The sequence below is a fragment of the Elgaria multicarinata genome, chromosome 10 (genome assembly GCF_023053635.1).
Source record: "Elgaria multicarinata webbii isolate HBS135686 ecotype San Diego chromosome 10, rElgMul1.1.pri, whole genome shotgun sequence".
Taxonomy (NCBI): Eukaryota; Metazoa; Chordata; class Lepidosauria; order Squamata; family Anguidae; genus Elgaria; species Elgaria multicarinata.
The window spans coordinates 44,885,018-44,907,570 of NC_086180.1; the positions used below are offsets into that span (position 1 = coordinate 44,885,018).

Consider the following 22,553-nt stretch of genomic DNA (forward strand, 5'->3'; position numbering starts at 1 on the left):
AAACAAAGAGCTCCATCACACCAGCGATTTATTGCACACTCGCCATGCCTGGTATGCGGTTTGGAGCTCGTTACTCACAAGACATTGTCCCTATCCTGTACTCATTTCACCTCTTCCCCTACATGTTTTTTTCTTTTTGGAGTGGGGAAAATCTGGATTATTTCCCCCCAACCAACTTCAATGTGCCCTTAAGCTTCCCTGTAGTACTGTCTCCTCACTTTTTCCTTTCTTGTGGGCATAGGCATGTGCTTTGAATGGAGTCTTGCTGATGAAAGGGGAGGGGGGACAGTTCTCCTCCTCCAGCATTCCGTGTGGAATGTTGGAATGAATGGACTTTTTACTGCTCCAACCCCACCCTCCCTGCCTGCAGCTCCCTCATTTTTAAAGATAAAGAGATGAAACTTGGGACCTTCAGAGCTCTTAAGTAGAGCTTTAGGCATGCCAAGTTTGAATCGGATCAGTTCATTCCTTGATTTTTTTAGGAATGTTTTATTTCACCCCCTTAAACCCTTTTCCTGATAATCCACCAGTGCAAAAGTCCACCTGTTTGCAATTGTGAAGGATCTGTTTTCCTTTACTTTGATCATGCGAAGCTGTGCATCTCCAGTTCATAAAATAGAGATCTGCTGGTTCCCAGACTCAAGAGTAAATCCCCTTGATTTCAGCTGCATTTACATCCAGGTCATACTAAAATCCCATGCATGCTTACCTTTGAGTAACCCCATTGAACAGAGAGAGACTTACTTCTGAGTAAACACATATAGAACTGACTTTTAATAGTGTGGTCACTCAGAAGCTTTTTTTAAAGTCTAAAACAGCAAACCGGAAAGAAGTGCTCTGCAACCCTATGCTTACTTCTGGGGTCTTCTGTTTACTCAAAAGTAAGTCTCTCTCTGTTCAATGGGGTTTACGGATAAAAACGTAGGTGTGAAGGAGCTCAAAAACAAGCATTCGGATAAGCCATTGAAAGAATATTCTCTCTCCTCTTACCTGGCCAAGGGTAGAAAGTGTTCCATAAGCCATTGGTTGATTCATCATTCCTTTCTGCTTCATAATAAGCATGCGTTTTTGCTCCTCGCTCAAGTGTGTCATTTGAGCCTGCATTTGTGACTGCTGGGGCTGCGGCTGCTGCATAAATGGCATCATGGGATTCTTGCTTGGATTGGCCATTGGTGGAGTCATTCTTTGACTCAAGTCAGCATTGAAATGAGTCAGAGGTTTAGTGTTGCCATAAGACAGCATATTGGTTTGTTTGCTTAAGGAGTTTGTACCCAAGTTATTTGGCTGCTGACTGATCATATTCATGTGGTTTTGAGGGAGGTAGTTATTCATTGTAGTCTTTTGCGGGGTGGTTGCCGTAGGAGGCACTACAGGATTTTGGTTGTTAAAGGCTTGGGGATACATCATTGGGCTATTTGGTTTATCTGTACTGAAGGGCCCTCCATAAGGACTAGAGGGAGGCCCCACTGGGGACCAGCTGGATGCTTGATTTGGATGCTGCTGCTGCTGTTGTTGTTGTTGTTGTTGTTGTTGCTTTTGTTGCATGAGCTTAGCTCGTTGCTGTTGCTGTGCTGCCATCTGCTTCAGTTGTTCAGCTGGAGACAAGTCAGTGCTGGGCACAGCCACTTGGCCAGGTCCGGGGCCTGCTGTTGTCACTGTTGTTGGATTAATGAGATAACCATTGCCCGGCCGTGACTGAGTTTGGCTTGGGGTATGTGCTTGGTTGGGAGTTTGAGGTGACTGAACTACGCAATTTGCTGGTGAGCTATCAAGGACTGGAGCAGGGGGTGCACTAGAGACAGCAGGTAGGCTAGAGGGTGCAGGGACATTTGAAAACGGAGGACCTGAAGAAGAAGGCCTTACCTGGGGAGACCCTATGGGTACATGGGCAAACGGAGAGTGAGATGGGTCGCTTTTAACACTTGCACTCTCCTGAGTTTCAATGACTGGTCTGGGAAATTCAGGTTCCTTTTTCTCTTCAAAGTCTTCATTGAACAAATCTTGTATGTCATCCTCTGGAACGGTGTTAGCCAGCTCATCTATTAACTCCTGCCACTCTTGATCATTCAAGTTAATGTCTGAAAAGAGTTTATTCTGATTTGAAAGGGATGTGTCAGAATTGTCAATGTAGCTAGGATCATCCAAGGGCTCTTGTTTTAGTTCCTTGCTGCTGCTGCTGTTGTTGCTGTTGTGCAGAATGTTAAAACTATCCTCAAGCTCAGTGCATCCATTGATTGGGAGTTTTATCTCTGGAAGTCCACCATTTTTACCCAAGTCATCCAGACCACCAGCATGAGTTCCACTGTTCTGCAGGGGCAACGATGGCTTTATGTCAAGCTGGTGAAGAGGGGAAATGGAAGGCAAAGGCAAATTGCTGGGCAAGCTGTTGACTCTCTCAATCCCAGGTGCATCCTTTCGTATCCGCTTGCTAGTCGGAGAGAAGCTACTGTCGCAGATGCCATTCTGCTGTTCGCCATTAAGGGTTGAGTGTGCTCCTTCCGTCTTTCTCTTCACTGTCTTTTGAAGCTTTAAGAAACAGAACAAATTAATTAATTAGACTCTTTCGCACATTTCTGCCCTTCATAAACAGACAAAAACCTCTATGAAATAAACTTAATTAACAGTAAACATCTAACAATTCATAACCAGCATATTCTGTTTTAAAACTTTACGGCTAGATCCATAGTTGCCACTTCATGAACAGAAGGGGTTCTTTTTATTCATGGAGGGGACTGGGTCCAGTGGAAGCCCCCACTAGAGGAAGGGGACAGCCAAATCCCACCATTTCCCACTTCCCCCTGCAGCCTCCACATGCCACTGCCCCTGCTTTTCCAGAGAATCCCCCAACCTTCTGGAGCAGCTTTTTAGGGGCTACAGGGGGGCTTCAGAGGGAAGGGAGAATAAGTGAAAATCACCATTCCTCTCGCTTCATCCGGTGCAAGTGGAACTCTGATGAAGTCTGGATCCAACCCAATATATCTTTATGCTTCAAGCTGGAGGCAGATCCCCCACCTCCATTTTAAAGGTGGAATGATACAGCCATTATTTGCTGTGGTGTGCACAACTCATAATTTTTTCTATATCATTATTGTTTTAGGCCAAACAGCCTTTCCAGGATTAGATCCACACTAGTGCTTTCTATTGGTAATGAAATGCACTGATAACTGTTGGGGCAAATTACACATTCCATAAACTGCTTTTCTAGCGTTATTTACCACTTCTTATTTGGCATTAGCCAAAATACCACAACAGATGAAGGTATAAATTTGCAAGAGGGATATAGCATCCAACAAAAGAGAGAGAACTTTGTGAACCAATCCTAAAAATATCACCTCAATGGCATTTTTTCTTTCTGCCAAAAGCAAGCCATAAACCACCCCTAATTTTTCATCTTACTTTACCCTACATTCTAGCAGTTCCACCTTTTTATACATATATATTTAATTGCATTCCACCAAAATCCAAGTCAGAATTACATGCCAACCTTTTAAAATAATTGTTTTCTAAAAGACAGAAACAATAGTAGGGAGGCAAGGAAGCAGAGAGTTCAGTGAACTTGATTTGGACACCCTTCATAAAACAATGGATGACAAAATGTTGATGATATATATTGTTTAACTGTTTTATGACCATGTGCTTTTGGTCTGCACCATTTTATTTATAGTATGTGGAACTACTATAGTACATACTATACATACTATAGTACCACTTCAGTTTAAAAAAACCTCCCATCCAAGATAGCTAACAATAGTCATAAAGTGAAATAAAAATAAAAATATGACAACAATAGAACATAATAAGGGTGGAAATAGTATATACCTGTTCTGATCTAAAAATCAATGTTTTTGCTCCTTTCAGGACTAGCTTTGTGAAGCGCTAAATCCCCATTGTACAAACAGTGGGTCCACTTGCACAATGGAATTGGTGCAATGGAATACCCAAACTGTCAGAACAAAACAGCTAGATAACATACTGGAAGAACTGAGCAAATAAAAAGTCCAGTAGAGGCTGGTTTCTCTGATGTCAGTGGGGCAGTGAATCATTCAAGGTGTGAAACCCAAAAGATCACATTACGCCAGTCCTTTTACAACTTCATTGGCTGCCAGTCCAGGTCCGGGCCCAATTCAAAGTGCTGGTATTGACATTTAAAACCCTAAACGGTTTGGGGCCAGGTTATCTGAAGGAACGCCTCCTCCCATATGTACCTACCCAGACCTTAAGATCATCTGCAGGGGCCCTTCTCCGTGAGCCCCTGCCAAAGGAAGTGAGGCAAGTGGCTACTAGGAGGAGGGCTTTCTCCGCTGTGGCACCCCGGTTGTGGAACGAGCTCCCCAGAGAGGTCCGCCTGGCGCCTACACTGTACTGCTTTCGTCGCCAGCTGAAGACCTTTTTATTCACTCAGTATTTTAACACTTAATTTTAACTTAAATTTAAATTTTACTGTTTTAACTCTGTATTTTAATCTTATATCAACTTTGCTGTGTGGTTTTATCCTGGTTGCGCTTTTTATATTGTATTTTGTAATTGTGTTTTAACCTGTTGGGTGTTTTACTGTGGTTTTAATTTTTGTGAACCGCCCAGAGAGCTTCGGCTATTGGGCGGTATAAAAATGTAATAAATAAATAAATAAATAAATAAATAAAAGCCTTGCACCTTGGATAGCTCCTTTAGAGTTCTTGCTGGCTTTGACTGAAACTTGGAGCAGATTTACGATCCCATTGATTTTGGAGCCACCAGCCTCCACTGAAAAAGTTTTCATCTAGACTCTCAAAAATATAGGTTTTGTGCAAAGCATATCTCTTCAGGGAGGGCATTCCACATTCAAGGTGCCACAAATGAAGAGGCCCCCTCTCCAGTCGCACCACCTAGTTCACTTCAAGAAAGGGGAAGAAAGTTCAGAGGAAGGTCTCTAAAGCAATATATAATAAAGATTTGGACACTTTCATGTGGGCAGCTGAGCATGCAGACCATTGTTAACACTGTTATTTCACCTATCATATATTTGGCTGAGTTTTCTGCTCCTCACCTGTTATAGTCATAGGTACCAGCCTTCATGTGCTTGAAGACAAAGCAAATGTAGACCCCTTCTCAACCACCACTTGGAAGTGGCACCAAATTGGTGTACTGTATGGGCCTTAAGTAGTAGTAGTAGTAGTAGTAGTAGTAGTAGTAGTAGTAGTAATAATAATAATAATAATAATAATAATAATAATAATAATAATAATTTCTTACCCGCCTCTCCCTTTGGAACGAGGCGGGGAACAACATTAGAACAGGAATCAATACATCTTAAAAAATCATGATTTAACATTGATCTGGATAGGCCTGCCGGAAAAGGCTAGTCTTTAAAGCTGCCTTAAAATCACACATAGTGTTAATTTTACGAATCTCCTCCGGCAGGCCATTCCACAATCTGGGGGCGACAGAAGAAAAGGTCCTCTGGGAAACTGATGTCAGCCTAGTTTTAGCTGACTGAAGTAAGTTCACCCCAGAGGACCTGAGTGTGCGGGGCAGACTATATGGGAGAAGGCGATCCCGCAGGTAACCTGGACCCAAACCATTTAGGGCTTTAAAGGTGATGACCAACACTTTGTACTTTGCCTGGAAACTAATTGGCAGCCAGTGGAGTGATTTTAATGTTGGTGTAATGTGGTCACCCCTAGGTGTACCGGTGACCAACCTGGCTGCCATATTTTGAACTAGTTGAAGTTTCCGAACTAGGTACAATGGTAGCCCTATGTAGAGCACATTGCAGAAGTCAAGCCTTGAGGTTACCAGCGCGTGCACTACTGTCTTTAGGTCTTCTGACTCTAAGAAGGGGCGCAGCTGGCGTATCACCCGAAGCTGATAGTAGGCACTCCTGGCTAATTGATTAAGTAGTCCTGCTGATTCCTGTTCTCAGCTCGCTGGTTATTTTGAACATTTTGCTTTCCTTCCTTGGGAAGTTTATTGCTACTATTGTTTAATAGTGAGATACTACCATTTCAACTCATTGGTCTTCTTGCACTCTTTAGTGACATTCTGCTGAAAGTCACATGCACAAGACAAGATTGGGTAATGGACTGGATGAGGGCAAACAAATTGACGTTTAATCCAGATCAGCACACACCCTGTGCTGCATCGAGTTACACTACCCCTGAATACTCAAGATAGCAGTTTGGGTGTACTGTTGGACTCGGCCCAGAAACCTGTTGCCCAGGGCTCAGTAGTTACCAGGAGTACTTTTACACAGCCGGAGGGTAGCGTGCCAATTGTATCTGTTCCTAAAGACATCTGATTTGACCGTGGTCCTGCATTCCTTAGAGCTCCATCACACCTACTTTCTTCCCCTTGCTTTGAGTCCGTGGTTTCCGCCTCCGTTTCCTTAGCAAGTCTAGTGCTGTGCACTTTCACGTCTGCGCGTTGTTGCACTATTTCAGCTCATATATCTTTTCACCTGTATTGCTACTGTGCCAGCGAAATCTCCCACCACGCCCACTACGTTCTCCTCCCCCTGCATATATATATATATATATATATATATATATATATATATATATATAGATATAGATATAGATATATAGATATAATTTCTGCGCAAATTCAATAGTATGGCAGCCTGAAACTGCACAATTATGGTAAAACAATACACTATGCTTTCCCCTAAGATCATATTAAACAATATAAGTGAAGAGAATGTATTACAATTAGTTTTTGGAGAAGTTTGTGATTAATGTTGGCATTGCAATGGGAAGCCGACATTGCTCTGGTCAGGAAACCTAGACATGTCTACTCAGGAGTAAGAACCATAGAGTTGCATGAGACCGAGTTCTGGGAATGGGAGTTGGAGGCCTCGCTTGCCTTCTCCGCAGGGTGTTTCAGCGCCTTCTCTCCCGCCTTTCACAGTTGAGCGGAAAACAGCCCCACCCTCTTCTTTTGTCAGCGAGACTGCCCTTCGACATACACGCCCCAACAAAAAATGGGATGGTCCGATATAGCACAAGGACAGCAATACACAGGACGGAGGAGTGGCTTCTTTGCACACGGAGGGGGGAAAATGGACTTTCCCTATTCCAAAATAAGATGGAAAAGGGAGGGGGAAAGGCAAGGTGAGTGCACGACAAGGACATCATGTGAGTATCGCACTGCAAAAACACATACCAGGCATGCCAAGAGTGTGATAAAGCACTGGTGTGATGGAGCTCTTAGTTACACCCTGTTTGAACTACTGTAACATGCTCTATGTGGGGCTGCCTTCAAAAACTGTTCAGAAACTTCAGCTGCAGCCAGAGCACTGACAGGGACCATTTAGAAAGAGAATTGCTACAAGCAGCTTTATTGGCTACAGGTCCCTTTCCAGACAGAATTTAGATTGCTGGATATGCCCTATAAAGCCTTATAAGGCATGGGTCAAGGCTACTTGAAAGACTGCCTTCTTCCATACAAGCCTGCTTGGTTCTTAAGAACTTCTGGAGAGGCCCTTCTTTCAAGATTGCCATCTTCAGAGGTGTGTCTAGTGATGACTTGAGAGAGGGCGTTTTCGGTCACCGGTCCCTGACTGTGGAACTCCCTCACAAAGGAGGCTATGTTCGCTTCCTCTCTTTTGTCCTTCTGCCAAAAGGCAAAGACTGCTATATTCAAGAAGGCCTTACGCCTGTCAGTGGGTCAGTTGGGTTGGGTGCTGCTTTTTTAAAATTATTTTTTATTTTTGAATTCTATAATAGTTATGTTTTGTTTGATTTTAAGGTACCATTTGATTGTTTTAATCCATTTTAATTGTGCCTGTAAGCCTCCTTGAGTGGCTTATGGAAAGGTAGGTTACAAATCAAATCAAACCCAAATAAAAAATAAATAAAGTCAAGGTGTAGGCACCACCTCATTCCCACTTAAGCCCTCTAACTACCACTTAAGTGACAGTTCTGGGATGAACAACACTTTTCTAATGTAGAAAGTGTCATGTAAATTTGGTTAATTTCCAATGATCCCTTCATCCATTTCCCCCTCCCCTTCCTTTCCCCCTTGTCATCCCCCACTTCCCTTTCCCAAACCTCCATTTTTGTGGTTTAAATAACAAAGTAGATCCTTTACTTCCAGGTAGGGGAGAGAGAGAGTCTCGATCATCCAGTAGAGTAGACCCATTGGTCTACTCTACTGGAGGCCAGATTGCTAGTTAGATTGTTAAATATCCATTTTATATGCTTGGGAAAGGAAGATCCCCTCCATGAGCCCTATTAAGCTATGTTTAGTGACATATTGTGTAGGCAGATTACAAAAGGGAACACAGTGTACTTTTGCGGTTAACACCCTGTAGATAAGGGAAACCACAAAACCGCAAAGATGTGGATTGCAAAAGTTGGGTCATGTCAGAGGCAGGGAGGGGAAAGGAAAACATGCAATTTACCTTAGGAAATTGACAGATTGGTGCAGCGGGAATAAATCCATGAACCGGGGGTGGGTGGGTAAGGGGATAAAGTGCCTGTGCAGCGAGCGCCATTTCTGGGGGCCGGCAGCTCCTTCTTCCCTTTCCCTTTCCCATGGTTTGGCGGGAATTAGGACGGGAATACTGAGAGCCAATTGGCTCAGAGTAGTTGAGGTGGGAAAGCCTGGTCAGCTGAGAAGTCTTGCAGTGGCAACGGAGTACTAATGCTGACTGCTCCCCTCCTCACCTGGGCAGGTCAAGTGACGTTGAGGATGGCGATTTGAGCTAGCAACCAATTATATGTGTGCAATGTTTCCCTCTGTATAAAATGAAAAGTAAACTTCCGTTCCGTGCCTCTTTCCCTTTGTTCGTCCGGGAGAGAGGACTCCTTGCACAAGGGATAAATCTGGTACCTGAAGAGTGGAAATAAATCTTTTTTTGAAAACTTCCTCCGGATGTCTTTTTATTGGATTTAATTGGCTCATATTCCACAGTTTTTACAACAAAAGGAGATGCTACAACAGCCTCTTTTTTCAGACCATCTTCTCAACACCATTTTAAAGGTTTTGGGGCAGGACAAAATTTTAAATAAACTAACTGGACAAATCACTTGTAACACTATTTAAATAGGAAAGTTGCAGCCTCTGCCAAATAAGCTACCTTATTACCAGTTATGCTTCAGATGTTTCTGGCTGGCTAACTACTGTACACAATATGTTTTGAAAAGTTTTAATTGTGTTTTTGCTGCTACTTTTTATTGTGACTGTAACTTCAGGTTTGGATTTCACTTATTTTATTGTTTTTGTTTTTATCCTATATGCTATCCTGGGAGTCTAGGCTATCATCATCATCCATTCCCAGACTAAAATTCTTTTGTTTTCTCTGTGTGTGAAACTGAAAGCCATCAGATCTGCTTCCTTCTTTTCTGATCTTTTGATATGTTCTTACCCTTCCCTTTCCCCTTTCTATATTTATGTGCCGTTACTGATTTATTAGAAAAACAATAATACTGAGATATGTTAAAGATTATAACCAGCTATGAGCCATATTACCTGAAACAAGGTAGTAGATGGTAAGGGGCCTCTTTTGACTTCAGGTAAAGTCCATGATTAAGGGCGCAATTCTATGTATGTCTAGACATTAAAAAAAAGTTCTAAAACTCCCCGTACGATGAGAGTTGTAGACTTTTTTCAGCCTAAACATGCCAAGGATTGTGCTGTATAATGCTTTGCAACATTTAAAAAAACAAAAACACCCAGGGACAACTCCGGGGGGAAAGGCCAGTGTAGAAACGGCCTTAGAGTATGAAGTGATGCTGTCTAGGATTCTACTAATTCATTTTGCCATCTCAAATTACCTTTGTATCTAGCAAATTCCAATGCTCTTTTATTTAACTTGCAATTCATGCAATAGGTTGCTATGCAAAATCAATATACAGTTAAATTAAACAAATATTCCTCAGCTTTACGTTCTTGTCCATGTATCCCCATACTGGTCCCACAGACAAATAGCTGTCCCTCCCTGTGCACTATTTTTACCTAGATCAGCAATTTTTTCTTATGGACAGCGTGAACCAGATACATGAAAATCCAGTGCATTCCTGCCACAGGACTCTCCCCCCTTTAAAACTGCATACATACTTTATATCAGTTAGGATATGCAGAAATACTACTGGAACGTTTTCAAAGATAATTCATCAAGCAACTGAGACAGCTATTTACTGCACTGGATAAACTGCACAGCCAGCCTTCTTACAGGTAAAGCGGTACAGTCAATCCCAGCTCAAATCAATTTGGGCTAGTTCTGTACCACTGAAATGCAGGTGGAATGAGGTCAATCATATTGCTGTTTCCCCCCAAGGGAGTGACACATCCTTCGGGCAAGGTTTACATTCATTGTGTCTTCCCTTGTCAACTGGATGGTGCATAATAAGATCTGATGCTCTTATATGCGTTTTTCTGGGACCTTCAATCCAGTAACGTCAGTCTTACCCAGTAGATTCCCTGCCATAGAAACCTTAGTCTCAACTGAGCATTTAAAATGAATTAGAGATCAGTAACACATGGCCAACTACCATCTGTACAAACATTCGTGATGCAATGATTAAATAGTGGTAAGTTACATTAGCATACTTTAAACTAGGAAAGTAGAAACGCATGCTCCAGAGTCAAATCTGGCCCTCCTGGAGTCCCCAGCTGACTCTCCAGAGTTCTGCAGATGGCCACACCCCTTCTCCTGACCACCAATAATTTTGGTGTTTTCCAGGCTTTTGTTCAGTTTTTCCACATTCTGTAAGATTGAAATGCCTTACTTGAGGCTTACTTACTGGCGGTTAAGATCTATAAGCTAAAATATGCTGGCATTTTGGCTCCACCCTCTCTGCCTTTGGTCCCTTCCACCACTGAAATACAGCCCCTAGAGAGTCTCCAAAATGGAATTTGGCCCTTCAGCTAAAAAGAGGTTCAACACCCCAGCTTTAAACTTTAAAGTTTAACCACAGAAAATTACCAAATACTGCAGCTTTCAAAGACCTCCAACCATTTGCTATCATTTTCCAAGGTCCTAACTCACACAACTGCCATTCCAAAGGCTCTTTCCTATTATATAATTAGAATATATATCTATATCTATGTACCAATTGGGTACACCATGATATATGAGGCTGATACAAATCTCTCTCTCTCTCTCACCAAACAGGGAAACCTAGATATACAAGGCATGCCTTCACTTTACATGATATTAGCTAGGCTAGACCAAAATGCCATCTCAAAAAGCACTGTATGTATAGGACATAAACTTCAAAGTTTGTAGCTATAACTTGTACTTTTAATACAGATAAAAATCTTTAATTTCTTATCATATAGATCAATGGGATGTTTCCAACGTATATGTTTATTCCTAATATTTCTACTTTGTTTATAGTGACATTGTTCCTTGGTCATATGTTGGCAAATGAATTGGATTTTTGAATAAAAGACAAACTTGCATATATTTCCCACCACAACAAAAATATATTTTATTAACCTTTTCTCTCCCTGCAATGAACCAACATTTGCTTGTACATGTGAACGGATATTGCACTAATCAAATTACTTAAAACTGGTATACAGGATTGTTCACAGATAATGTATAAAGTTGCTGGAACTACAGTCAAAGCAAGTATTTACCTAGAACAACGTTTCATTGAAATTAGTGGGCATTCGTTGGATTCTATGGATGTGCAAGGTTTATGGATAAAGATAAGGCACATCCATTGTTCCCTATATGATGGTGATGCCCTGGAATAACATTACAAAAACTATTATAAAGCAACTTTCCCCTACCTGACGCCATCCAGGTGTTTTGGACTATAACTTTCATCAGCCACAGCCAGCACGGCCAATGTTCAGGCATTCTGTGAATAGTAGTCCAAAACATCTGGAGGGCACCTAACCCTGAAATAAGCACTGACGTTGCAACATGAATGTCTATCACTGTTCTGACTCTGGATTGCTGTTCAGTGACTTATTTTACTACAAAGCAGAAAGCATGGATGGACATGTGTGAATACTGATTGTATACATGTTGGTATACACCATACCCAACCTGGTGTCCTCTGAACATAAGAAGAGTCATGCTGAATCAGACCAAGGGTCCATCTAGTCCAGCACTCTGGTCACACAGTGGCCAACCAGCTATTGACAAGGGATCCACAAGCAGGACACAGTACAACAGCAGCCTCCCATACATGTTCCCCAGCAACTGGTATATATAGGCTTACTGCCTCTGATGGTGGACTGCCTCTGATACTGGATCAGGGATGAGCAGAAGGTAGATCACAAGGTGTTTTGGACTTCAACTGTTAGCATACCTGACCATTGGCCATACTGGCAGAGGCTTATGGGAGTTGAAGATCTATCTTCTGCCCATCCCTGCTGTAGATCATCCTTACCCAGCCTAGTTCTCCCCAAATGTTTTGGACTACAAGACTCAGAATTTCCCCCCAAATGTCTTGGACTACAAGACTCAGTGGAACTGATGGGTGTTGTAGTCCAAAGCATCTGGTGGGCAGGTTAGGGAAGGGTGCTATACATGTTGGACTTCAACCCTCATCATCCTCAGGCAGTGTGGGAGTGATTGACTATAAGCTCCATCACACTGGGGGTTAACACGCTCCCTACCTTTGCTTTTCAGTCGGTGTTTTCGTTCCTCAGTTACTTCCTCTCTTCAAAAGAGGAAGTACAGAACGAGAACAAGGCCCATTGAGTCCGCTGTTCTAGTGGCGCTGCTTCTCTGCACACAGCAGGAGAGAGCAGCAATTCCGTGTTTAAAAATACATCAGACTTAACGAGTTGTGTTTTTTTTGTCACACAAGGAGGGCCAGAAGGAGTGGAAGGCGCATGGGAGGCAGACGACATCATGTGAGGGACCTAAGCAAACTCCATGAGTGCCCAGTAATGAGCGTGCAATAAAACGCTCATCGGATGGAGCTCTATGCTGGCTAAGCATGATAGCAGTTGTAGTCCAACCCATCTGGAAGACAACATGTTTGGGAAGGTTGCTGTAACAGGAGGAACTTGTTTGTGGTCTAGGAATGAGGGGTAAACTTTATAAGACTGTTTATTAAGAGTCTAAAGAGTATGTTTACATATGCCTTCTCTCTCCCTCCAAACACACACACACACACACACACACACACACTAACTCATCTTGAAATTTTCAGCAGGGCTGCAGTGGACACACCACTGAGTATCCACTACATAAACAAGGGAGCACTTAAGGCTGTCGACAGAGCTTTCATCTGCTGCAAAAAGCTGCTCCACTTCATCCCACTAGCAGCAAGTCATTTTTCAGAAGAAATTAGACCAAGGTGCTGTTGTTATAGCAACAGTCAGAGCCACTTACACAGCCCCCCCCTCCCAGTAATCTCATTCTGACTTCAGTGGGCAGCTATTTCAATTATGTATAGGGAGTGACCAGGACTGATGCTGTTTAGCGCTTTTATTGCTCCTTCAAAACAAGCTCAGAGACTGAATTCTTTTTCAGCTTTGTATCTGACCATAAAAGTCAAACAGACTTCTGCATTTTACACCAGTTCCCTCCCATTCTCCCCCCTGTCCCCCCGCAAGCTTCAATGGTCAGTGAGACCACAGACAGGGAGGCTCCAGTTGCTATCGGAGAGCTTTTAATCTTCTGGGCACTTAATGGGCACACTTCCACTGACTTTGCTGTCCTTAAACCAACTCAGGCTCTTTCAGTCCAAATAGCCCAACTAGGGCTGACAATAACACAAGACGAAGATCTACTTCACAATACCAAAGAGAAGCAGTGAGGTCTGCAGAATCAGAGCTCTAAGGAATCTTTTATCTTTGAATTTTAGGTCTGACAATAACCTGGAGAAGGATGGGAAAAACTGAGCGCCTTGAACTTGTAGCTGGAGAAGGTGCATAGAATTGGTCTCTGGTGTTTATGCATGTTTTAGTCATATAAACAAACATGTCCATAAATGCTTCTGTTAAGACATAGGTTTAAAAGAAGAACAAAGGGTGATATTCCCTTCATCATCCCATGATTCAAATCTCTATTAAATTTGATGCTTCTTATTCTCTGTGTCATTTCAGATGAGCCGCGCTGTCATTTGTGCTCAAATGTACATTTCTGCTGCAATGATTGAATATTAGGATCACAGAATTGTGAGGCTGGAATGTGTATTGAGGTCAAATACTTCAACCTCTTGATGGAGGAAAGATCTTCCATCTAACACACTGTTCAAGAAAACAGAAGGCATTATTTTTCCGCAGTTAGAAATGAAGAGCAAGGAAGGTGCCTGTGTAGAGTTTGGACTTTGGATTGTCTTAAACAATTCCACATTTCATGTAGTCATTGAAATACTATTTGTCCTCAACAAAGGAAGAGAAATGACTGCTGAATGTCAGATTATTGAGGCAACATTTGACTTCTTCCAGTCATAATCACATGAATGTGTGATAAAGGGGAGGGGGATGACATAGCCCATTCATATGCTAAATGATTCTGATATCATATTTTAAAAGTGCTCCAGCAGAGCAGAAATTGGCTGCGTAAGTCCACCTCTAACAAATTAAAGTGTCCCTTAGGCTCATCCACTATGCCTACAACTGGCAGCAAAATGCAGTGGCCAGAAGGGTCATACATTATTTTAGATATTTATATCCCACATTTCAGAATAAAGTTCTCACAAGATGGGTTGCAAAAATAAGTGTTAAAAACACAATACGTCAAAATGCATGAAATGTGAAAATTGCATACATTAAAACATTTTTTAAATTAGCATAAAACTGAAAGGCATTAAAAAATAAAAAGGACTTCAAGTTCTGTCTGAAAACAGCCTGAGAGATACCTTGGTGGAATTTCCTTAGAAGAGAGCTCCAAATATATGGGACAACTAACCATTATATTTTTGAATAAATAAGTGTTATTATCACTGTTCATCTTTGAATGTATATCTGGCAGTTGGTGCCTTGTGCACTCTGTATATATTAAACTAATCTACCACAGGCTTATTATTTACACCATTCAAGCAATTCAGCATGGTAGCAAATTCAGTCATATTGTTAAAGGAAACTTCACTCACCATGCTCACTAACCAGGCCTCAAAGAAAGATGTGCATGTGTGATGTCACAGCTCAGCCCCTCTGGGTGCTGCGTATTTTGGGATGTGTGGCCAAATTGGAACTTTCAGCCTTGATTTCAGCTATGTTTGAGCAGATTTCATGTGGATTTTGTGGACAATATTTGAATATAGATACATAAGTATCTCATAACTTGCCTGGGTTTCCCCCCCACCCTTCAAGATTTAAGGGCAGCATTTTCATCTCTCCATGTTCAAGAGCAGTGGGGAGTACCCCTGCATCAAGCAGCGTCATTGTAGGGACTGCCCTATGTGCGGCTAGTTTTGCACATCTCCTAAAATGTCAAGGGGGAAACATCAGGCTGTGCATACAAAAATAATAGGAAGACAACTCAAACTTGGGAAACATGAGGAGAGCATACCAGAACAGTGGCAAAAGACCAGGTAAATAAAATAGCTTGAGGGCTCTAAAAGAATTGGGTGCAATTCTATGCAAGTTTATATAGGACTTTTTTTTCTGTCTAAGCATGTATAGGATCGCACCCTTAATGCCTGGACATGCCCCAATGGTGCGCTATGTTTCCAAGTGCTGTTTCACCCATGAGATGAAACTGCCATGCCCTCTATCCATAACTCTTAACTACAAGTTGTGCTGCCTGACGTTTAACCTTTAATAATGTGCTCTGATCTGTTTTGTGTTTGAAGTGGAGACAAACAAGAGATTAAAAGGGGTGGGAGAGAGAGAGAATTCTTTACCATCAAGGCATTTTAATGTCAAATAACTTTAAGTAAAGGATTCCCTTTGCCTATCTCAGTGCATGTTTCTTCAGTAAGAAAACACTACTCAAATATATACTCACAGCTCAAGACAAAAGTATATTCTCATGGCCCAGTTTCTCACTCCCTTCAAAAGGGAGTGAGAATTCAAGAAAAGGAACACAGGAAGGGATGAGAGACAAAGCGAAAATGGCCCCAAACCTTTGCATGTATAAAATGAACATTTCAGACGTGTCTGCAAGATCAATTATTCTAACAGGCACCCTAAGGGAGTAAATTCAGCAATACAACAAGAAGGCAACATAAGAACCATGTGCACTATGTCTAATGGTAGTGGTCATAGCAGCAAAAAACTAGATCACTTGCCAAGAAAAAATGAAAGGGTGAGTTGGATTAAATAGAGGTGTGCTTGATTAGGACCCCTCTAGAACATTCAGTCAAAGAGCACCCCAACTACATTTTGGGCTTTGAGCAAAAGTCCAGACGAGACTTTTATTGTGAAATCACATCACAAAATTTTATGGAGGGTCCAGACATCATCTTCTTCCAGTTGTGGCCCTCCTGTGTTTCCCACCACTTTCCCCATCTTTTTCTGCACCACGGGAAATTGGTTAAGGAGAAAAAAGATGGAACGGCTGCAAACTGAATTCTGAGTGGGAGCATTAGAAGACCCCTGTCTGGAAGCATCTTCGCTCAATGGAAACAGACTGAATCTTCGCTCAATGGAAATGGACTGAGAAATATTCTCTCTTGCATAAAACATAATCCTGAACAGCCTTCTTACAGGGCCAGCCCAAGATATTTTGCTGCCTGAGGTGAAGGACAAGATGGCATCTCCCACCAATCCATATACAAAAACTGACCAGACTGGTGGCTATTGAATGCTACTTCAACACTGGCAAAGGCATACTGTCCTTCACTACAACTGAGGGCAGCAGGCTAGCTCAGGGGCACAAGGCAAGCTGTGTTCCACACACAGGCTTGTCTGCTCCATGCCCCTTCACTCTGCCTAGGATAGGACCAGCTCTAACAATGGAAGGGGGAGGGGAATAGCAATGCTGCCCCCTTTTGAAAAAGTTCCCTAGCGAAGTACTCAACCACAGAACCCAGGATCAACCCATGAAGCTGATGGCAGATTCATGACAGTAAAAGCAATTACTTCTTCACACACCATATAGTTAAACCATGGAACTCACTTCCAGAAGATGTAGTGATGGCCTTTTGGATGCCTTTAAGGGTCGGAAGGGGGGGAGGAGAAGGGTATCAATGACTACTAGTTCAGATGGCTATATACTATCTCCAGTATCAGAGGCAGTATGCCTATGTATAGCAAATTATTATTATTATTATTATTATTATTATTATTATTATTATTATTATTATTATTTCTTACCCGCCTCTTCATTTTGATCAAGGCAGGGAACAACACTAAATATAAAATATACAAACTGAATTAAGAACATAATATACATTCTAAAAACATCCTAAAATTCCACTGGATAGGCCTGCCGGAAGAGATCAGTCTTGATAGCTTTCTTGAATGCTAATAGTCTGTCGAGTTGACGAGTCTCCTCCGGCAGTTGCTGAGGAACATGGGCTGCTGTTGCACTCCTGTCATACTCATTGGCCACTGTGTGAACAGAATGCCAGACTACATGGACCCTTGGTCCATGGGATCACACAGCACATGAAGAGTTTAAAATACAATAAATTAAAAATGAAAGGCTCTGAAATGCTAGGACATAAGTGGTGCTTCTCCTCACTTTAAAAAAAGTATGTTTTAGTAAAAAGTTTTTTTTTGTACTTGAGTTGCATAGAGGAGAATGTTGCCTCTGAATAATGTTCTGGTTTTTTTAAATATCAGTTGTTTAATAAAATTATATAGGTACAGGGAGGAGAACTGTGTGATTTTAGCACTAGGTATATCAGATGACCAGGGTATGGTCTGAAGGCAGATGATGCAGTAACCTTGCTGAAGCTAGGATCTGGTCAAAGTCTGGATGAGAGACTACCTGAGAAACCTATGTAAGCTATATTGAGTCTTGTGGAAGAAAGACAGGATATAAACGAAATAAATAAATGATATTAAATCAATAACAGTTGGGAAGTGCTCATGTAGACACTTCATACATTCAGTGAATATGGCATCTGGCTAAGCATCACATTTTCACACCTAAAAATTATCGCAGAGCAGTCTTGAGAGAAGACATATGGACTGAAGACTACAAAAAAGGAACAAAGGTGCCCTTACTGCCCAAAAAACTGAACATGCATTGTAAAAGCCCTGAGACGTTTATCTCACGTGCCCCAACTGTGGAAGTGAAGTAATTTCTACTTCATTTGTACTGTAGACAAAAAACAGTGTTCAATCAGGGTTAAGAACAGAAAGGCTGAACCAACAGAAGCAATGGAAAATATAGTGTGTGTGTTTTTAACAAAACAAAACCCCAAACCCTAGTGCATTAAAGACTTTAAGACGTATCCTTATAAAGAATGAATCCAAAATTATTGTAGAAGAAATAACTGATATTCTACCACTGCATATATGTCTTCAAATTACAATAGTGACTAATACACCAGCTTGTCTACATGTCAAATAAAACTGACCATATCAGATTTTTGAGCTATTTACTTAGGAAACACAAGATCTTAAAATTGAAGCAACTATCTCCAGAGACACCAGTTTGTACGTAACAATGCACATAACAGTGCTTTTTTGGTTCATTCACCAGGTGCTAATATAAATAAAGCCCTATTTCTGTCCCTCATTTATACAAGCCAGCTATATATCCTGTTATCTGTACTAGTGAGTGACTAATGAAGTCCTATACCTCACAGTGAGCTTGTGCCTTTTAACAATGTTAAACAGAGCAAAAAAGAGTGTTTTCTACTGTTAGTTTCTCAATAAACAAGACTGAAGTTAAAAGACACTGTGAGAGCTCTTCAGCTCTTTACTAAAATCCCCTAAAAGCACAGAGTACAATGTTGTTTTGTATGTTGCTTTCAGGTGTGTTGTGGAAATGCACCACAGCACATCCACAAAATGAGCTTCAGTTGATCTCATTAACAGTCTTCTATTTGTACCTTTTCATCCTTTAGTGTTAAAAAAAATGTTACAGACTGCCCTGAACTGTTTTTGTCTGTCCCAAAAGGTTTTAGGATTAGACATATATTGGCAATTAGGTCTTCTTCACTAAAAGAAAACACACCTTGTTCTCCTCTTGTTGCATGCAATAGCCACATTTTAAAAGTCCTGCTGCATTTCTGTCACTACCAAAAGGGTTCAGAAGCACTTCAAAATAGCTGTTTAAAGCTGAAAACCTATCTATAAAAGCACAAGCCAAGCTCCCTGCTTACCAGGGAGCAGTAATTTGAGGGGGGTCCATGGGTCTGGCAGCAAGAAAAGTAGGGGCAGGTGAGAAGCAGCAGCTCAGCCATGATTCCACCCAGTATTTGCTGGTGGGGAGGTTTGCTGAGCCAAATGGAGCTCTGATGGCTTGACAGGGGTGGGCGCGAAGACGGACCAGAGTGAAAACTTTCCCCCTTTGTTCTCACTCTGGTCCCCGTAAGGCCCATAAATGCAGGACTCTGATGCAGCTTCAACCTTGCCAAATGCTCCCAAGACAGAGATTTGTAAGTCTCTAAAGAACTGCCACAGGTACCTACTGGATTGGCCTGTGCCCATACTGCTTTGGAACATTTTTCAAACCATTTCTAAAGATACATATTTTAGTATGGTAGGTACACAGTATCACATCACTTGGAGGCTGGTAGAATTTACTCTTCCTCTTTTATCTTTGGGGGTGGGGGGAAACAGACATTTGATACAATAAACAGGAATTATCTTTGTCCACTGCTATAACGGCCAATGTACACAGCAGTAAGACAGGTATGCTCATCAAGGGTTTTCTTTCTGACAGCTCTGAAGTTGGTCACTCATGTGGAGAAAAAAACTGAGATTTCCTTTCCCTTACACTGCCATTCATGGATATAAGAGCCATTTTCCATGAGTGGTCTTAGGATCATCACTTTACTGATAATATTGTAACTGGACAAAGCAGGTGCAACTGTGTGGAACTAAACATGGCCTAAAGTAGGATTTAGCCTGCAATTATTACCACAGACTATGCTATTCTAGAAATCATTCTAACTGTATTGCAGGGCTAAACAAAACAACAATGAATTGTGTAGTACCAGACCTCACTTTAATAACCAAGATCATAAATTATTGTTGTGTACTTATATTCTAAATTATATGGCATGGGGGAATCATGTTTTTTTAAAGGGACAGCACTACTATTATGACAACCACAAAAATGACAAACATTGTAAGTGAATGATGATTTATATGAAAAGTAAATGGAATTACACATAGATCTGAATCTCACAACAGTTTCCTGAACTATGAAAGTTTTCCTTCAGAGCAAATTTCATTGTCAGCAACTTGGGGTCTTCCGAGTACTTAAGTGTATTGGTCTATCTAGCTAAGAACAGTTAACATTGTCTGAAAGTGGCTCTCCAGAGAAGCGAGGAATCAGACCTGGGACCCTTTTGCCGCCAAAGCATGTGCTTTGTCACAGAGCTGACTGATTCATGAAAATCCTATTTTTAACTAGTGGATTTAATAACAGTAAAAATAAGTGTCTGATTTTATAGTGTTAAGAATCAAAATAAATAGCGATCAAGTTTTATCAAGTGTGGAACAATTTACTGTGAGGGCCAATTCATTTTATCTTGCTGTCTTTCAATGCAGAGTTTATCTCTCCATAGAGAATGGATATGCACACAATCTTTTAAAATGTTTACTTTCCCATGATGATTATACAGATTGTGTACATGTGTACAAATGTAGGTAATCCAAGAAATAATCTGAATGCATATCACATCTCTTATCTCATGCTCCTTGAATGTGAAGTTGCACATAGCTGATGCCAGAGATGGGGATTTTTATGTCCTCACAAGACAAGCATCTGTATTAAGCAGATCTTCTTCCTGGTTTGCTTTTGTGTCCTGCATCTCCTGCATCCTGGCTAGTCATGATTCTGATTGCACGCCTGTGCTACAAATGGGCGTAATTCAGGCCTCCATAATCAGTTTCTCTTCCTTTGCAAGGTGACATCAGTGCGTGAAGTGGAAGAGAAGAGGGATGGGAAAGCTGAAGAAGAAGAGGGAAAGAGACATAGAGAAGGAAATGAGCAGCATAGGAGACCTGAAATAAAATTGGTGGGTTTAGAAGTGAAGAATGTTTCATCATTCATTTATCATTGCTATCACAAATGTTATTGTGTTTTTTGCCTTGTGCACAGTGTGCATCTTAGTTTATTTGGTTGAATAATCTGTAACCATTTGGTCTGCAGAGGTCTTACCTCTGGCACCTACTCTGTTTCTTGCAAACTGTGCTCTGTGTAGCATTGCTAGATCTGCAGTTAATTCTCCCTTGTGGCTGAGGAGTGGACTCATCCACAATTAGATTGTAAGCCTATGCGAGTCTTGCTATTTACTGTTTTACTCTGTACAGCACCATGTACATTGATGGTGCTATATAAATAAATAAATAATAATAATAATAATCCAACTCTACGTCTTCTGTAGAAAGTGGGGATGCAGTTTGTGCTTAGATCCATTTTATAAATAAATGGCTGGCTCCCTTCAGGGTAAGGGCATTTATTACAAACCCAGGGAAACTCTTGACCATAGGGCCAGGACTTTTGAAAACAAAAAAAACCCAATCCTAGCCTCTATTCTCCAAAGTAGCCACAGGTTTGCCATCCTATTTAGGCATTTAAATAAAGTTTTATAAATGTTGCAGAATTTAAAAATAACAAACAAAATGGAGAGATGACTGAATGCAAATAATGCATCACATGCAGCATGTTTACAATCGTAATAGGCACGGGATTATTTAAGTATAAGGTTTGCAGCTTGGGCAGTGGGGCAGATAGGGCTGGACCGTGGGGGGCAACGGGGTGGGAGCAAATTACTGACCAAACAGAAGTGGGTGATGAGGACATCAAGGCAGCAGAAACTCCATTTTATTCCTGTTGCCATCATATGATTTAAGAGAAATGTTAGTTGGTGGCTGCCTGAAAATCACTTCAAAGTGCTAATCTATTTTAGCAGTAGATCATATCCATGGAAAGGGAAATAGGCTCATGTCCACCGTGACCCAAATTGGGACAATGAAAGTGGCATCTGTAGCTGCTAATATCTAAACTACTGTGAACACTGAGTGCAAACAACTTATTTTGTGCTACAAAGGCCACTAACGGCTTGGTCTTCCAAGTGCCGTTTTAGAGCCAGCCCCTGTGAAGCAAATAAGCTGACAAAAGCATGTCGAGGATCACAGTCTCACAGTCGACAGGCTTTGAAAGAGATGGGGATGCCAAGAGAAAGGGTTTATGTTTGACATTTTTTCCTGAGGGTATAACAGAAGCTGTGCGTGCTAAGGAGGATAGCTTCAAGAACGTGGACCAGAAGGTCAAAGTACACCACAGAAAAAGGCACACATACAGGAGCAGAAGAGACAGGCATATGGAACATCTCAACTGATATACAGCCACACCACATAACAATAGTTTTGGATCGAAGCCTTCCATATGAACAATGAAACTACTAGGAAAACATAACAGTTTGATTGGGAATATCCAATACATATATAACACCCCTAATACCAAAGATCAATGTCATTAAGGCTGGAGGTTATGAATCTTCATTTTCATTTTCCTATGATGACTCAGAGCACCTGACAAAGCCACTGAGGAGACATCTTTATAATTTCTTCCAGTGCCC

The 22,553-nt window shown here is 41.4% G+C and overlaps 1 protein-coding gene across 2 annotated transcripts in view; it reads right to left on the bottom strand.

Annotated features, from left to right (window-relative positions):
* MAML3 (mastermind like transcriptional coactivator 3) overlaps positions 1–22,553 on the bottom strand; it is a 400,679-nt gene that overhangs the window by 127,675 nt on the left and 250,451 nt on the right. For both annotated transcript variants that reach the window (XM_063136345.1, XM_063136344.1), the window contains one exon: positions 991–2,526. In XM_063136345.1, the coding sequence (XP_062992415.1) occupies positions 991–2,526 (1,536 nt within the window). The remainder of the gene's footprint in view (positions 1–990; positions 2,527–22,553) is intronic.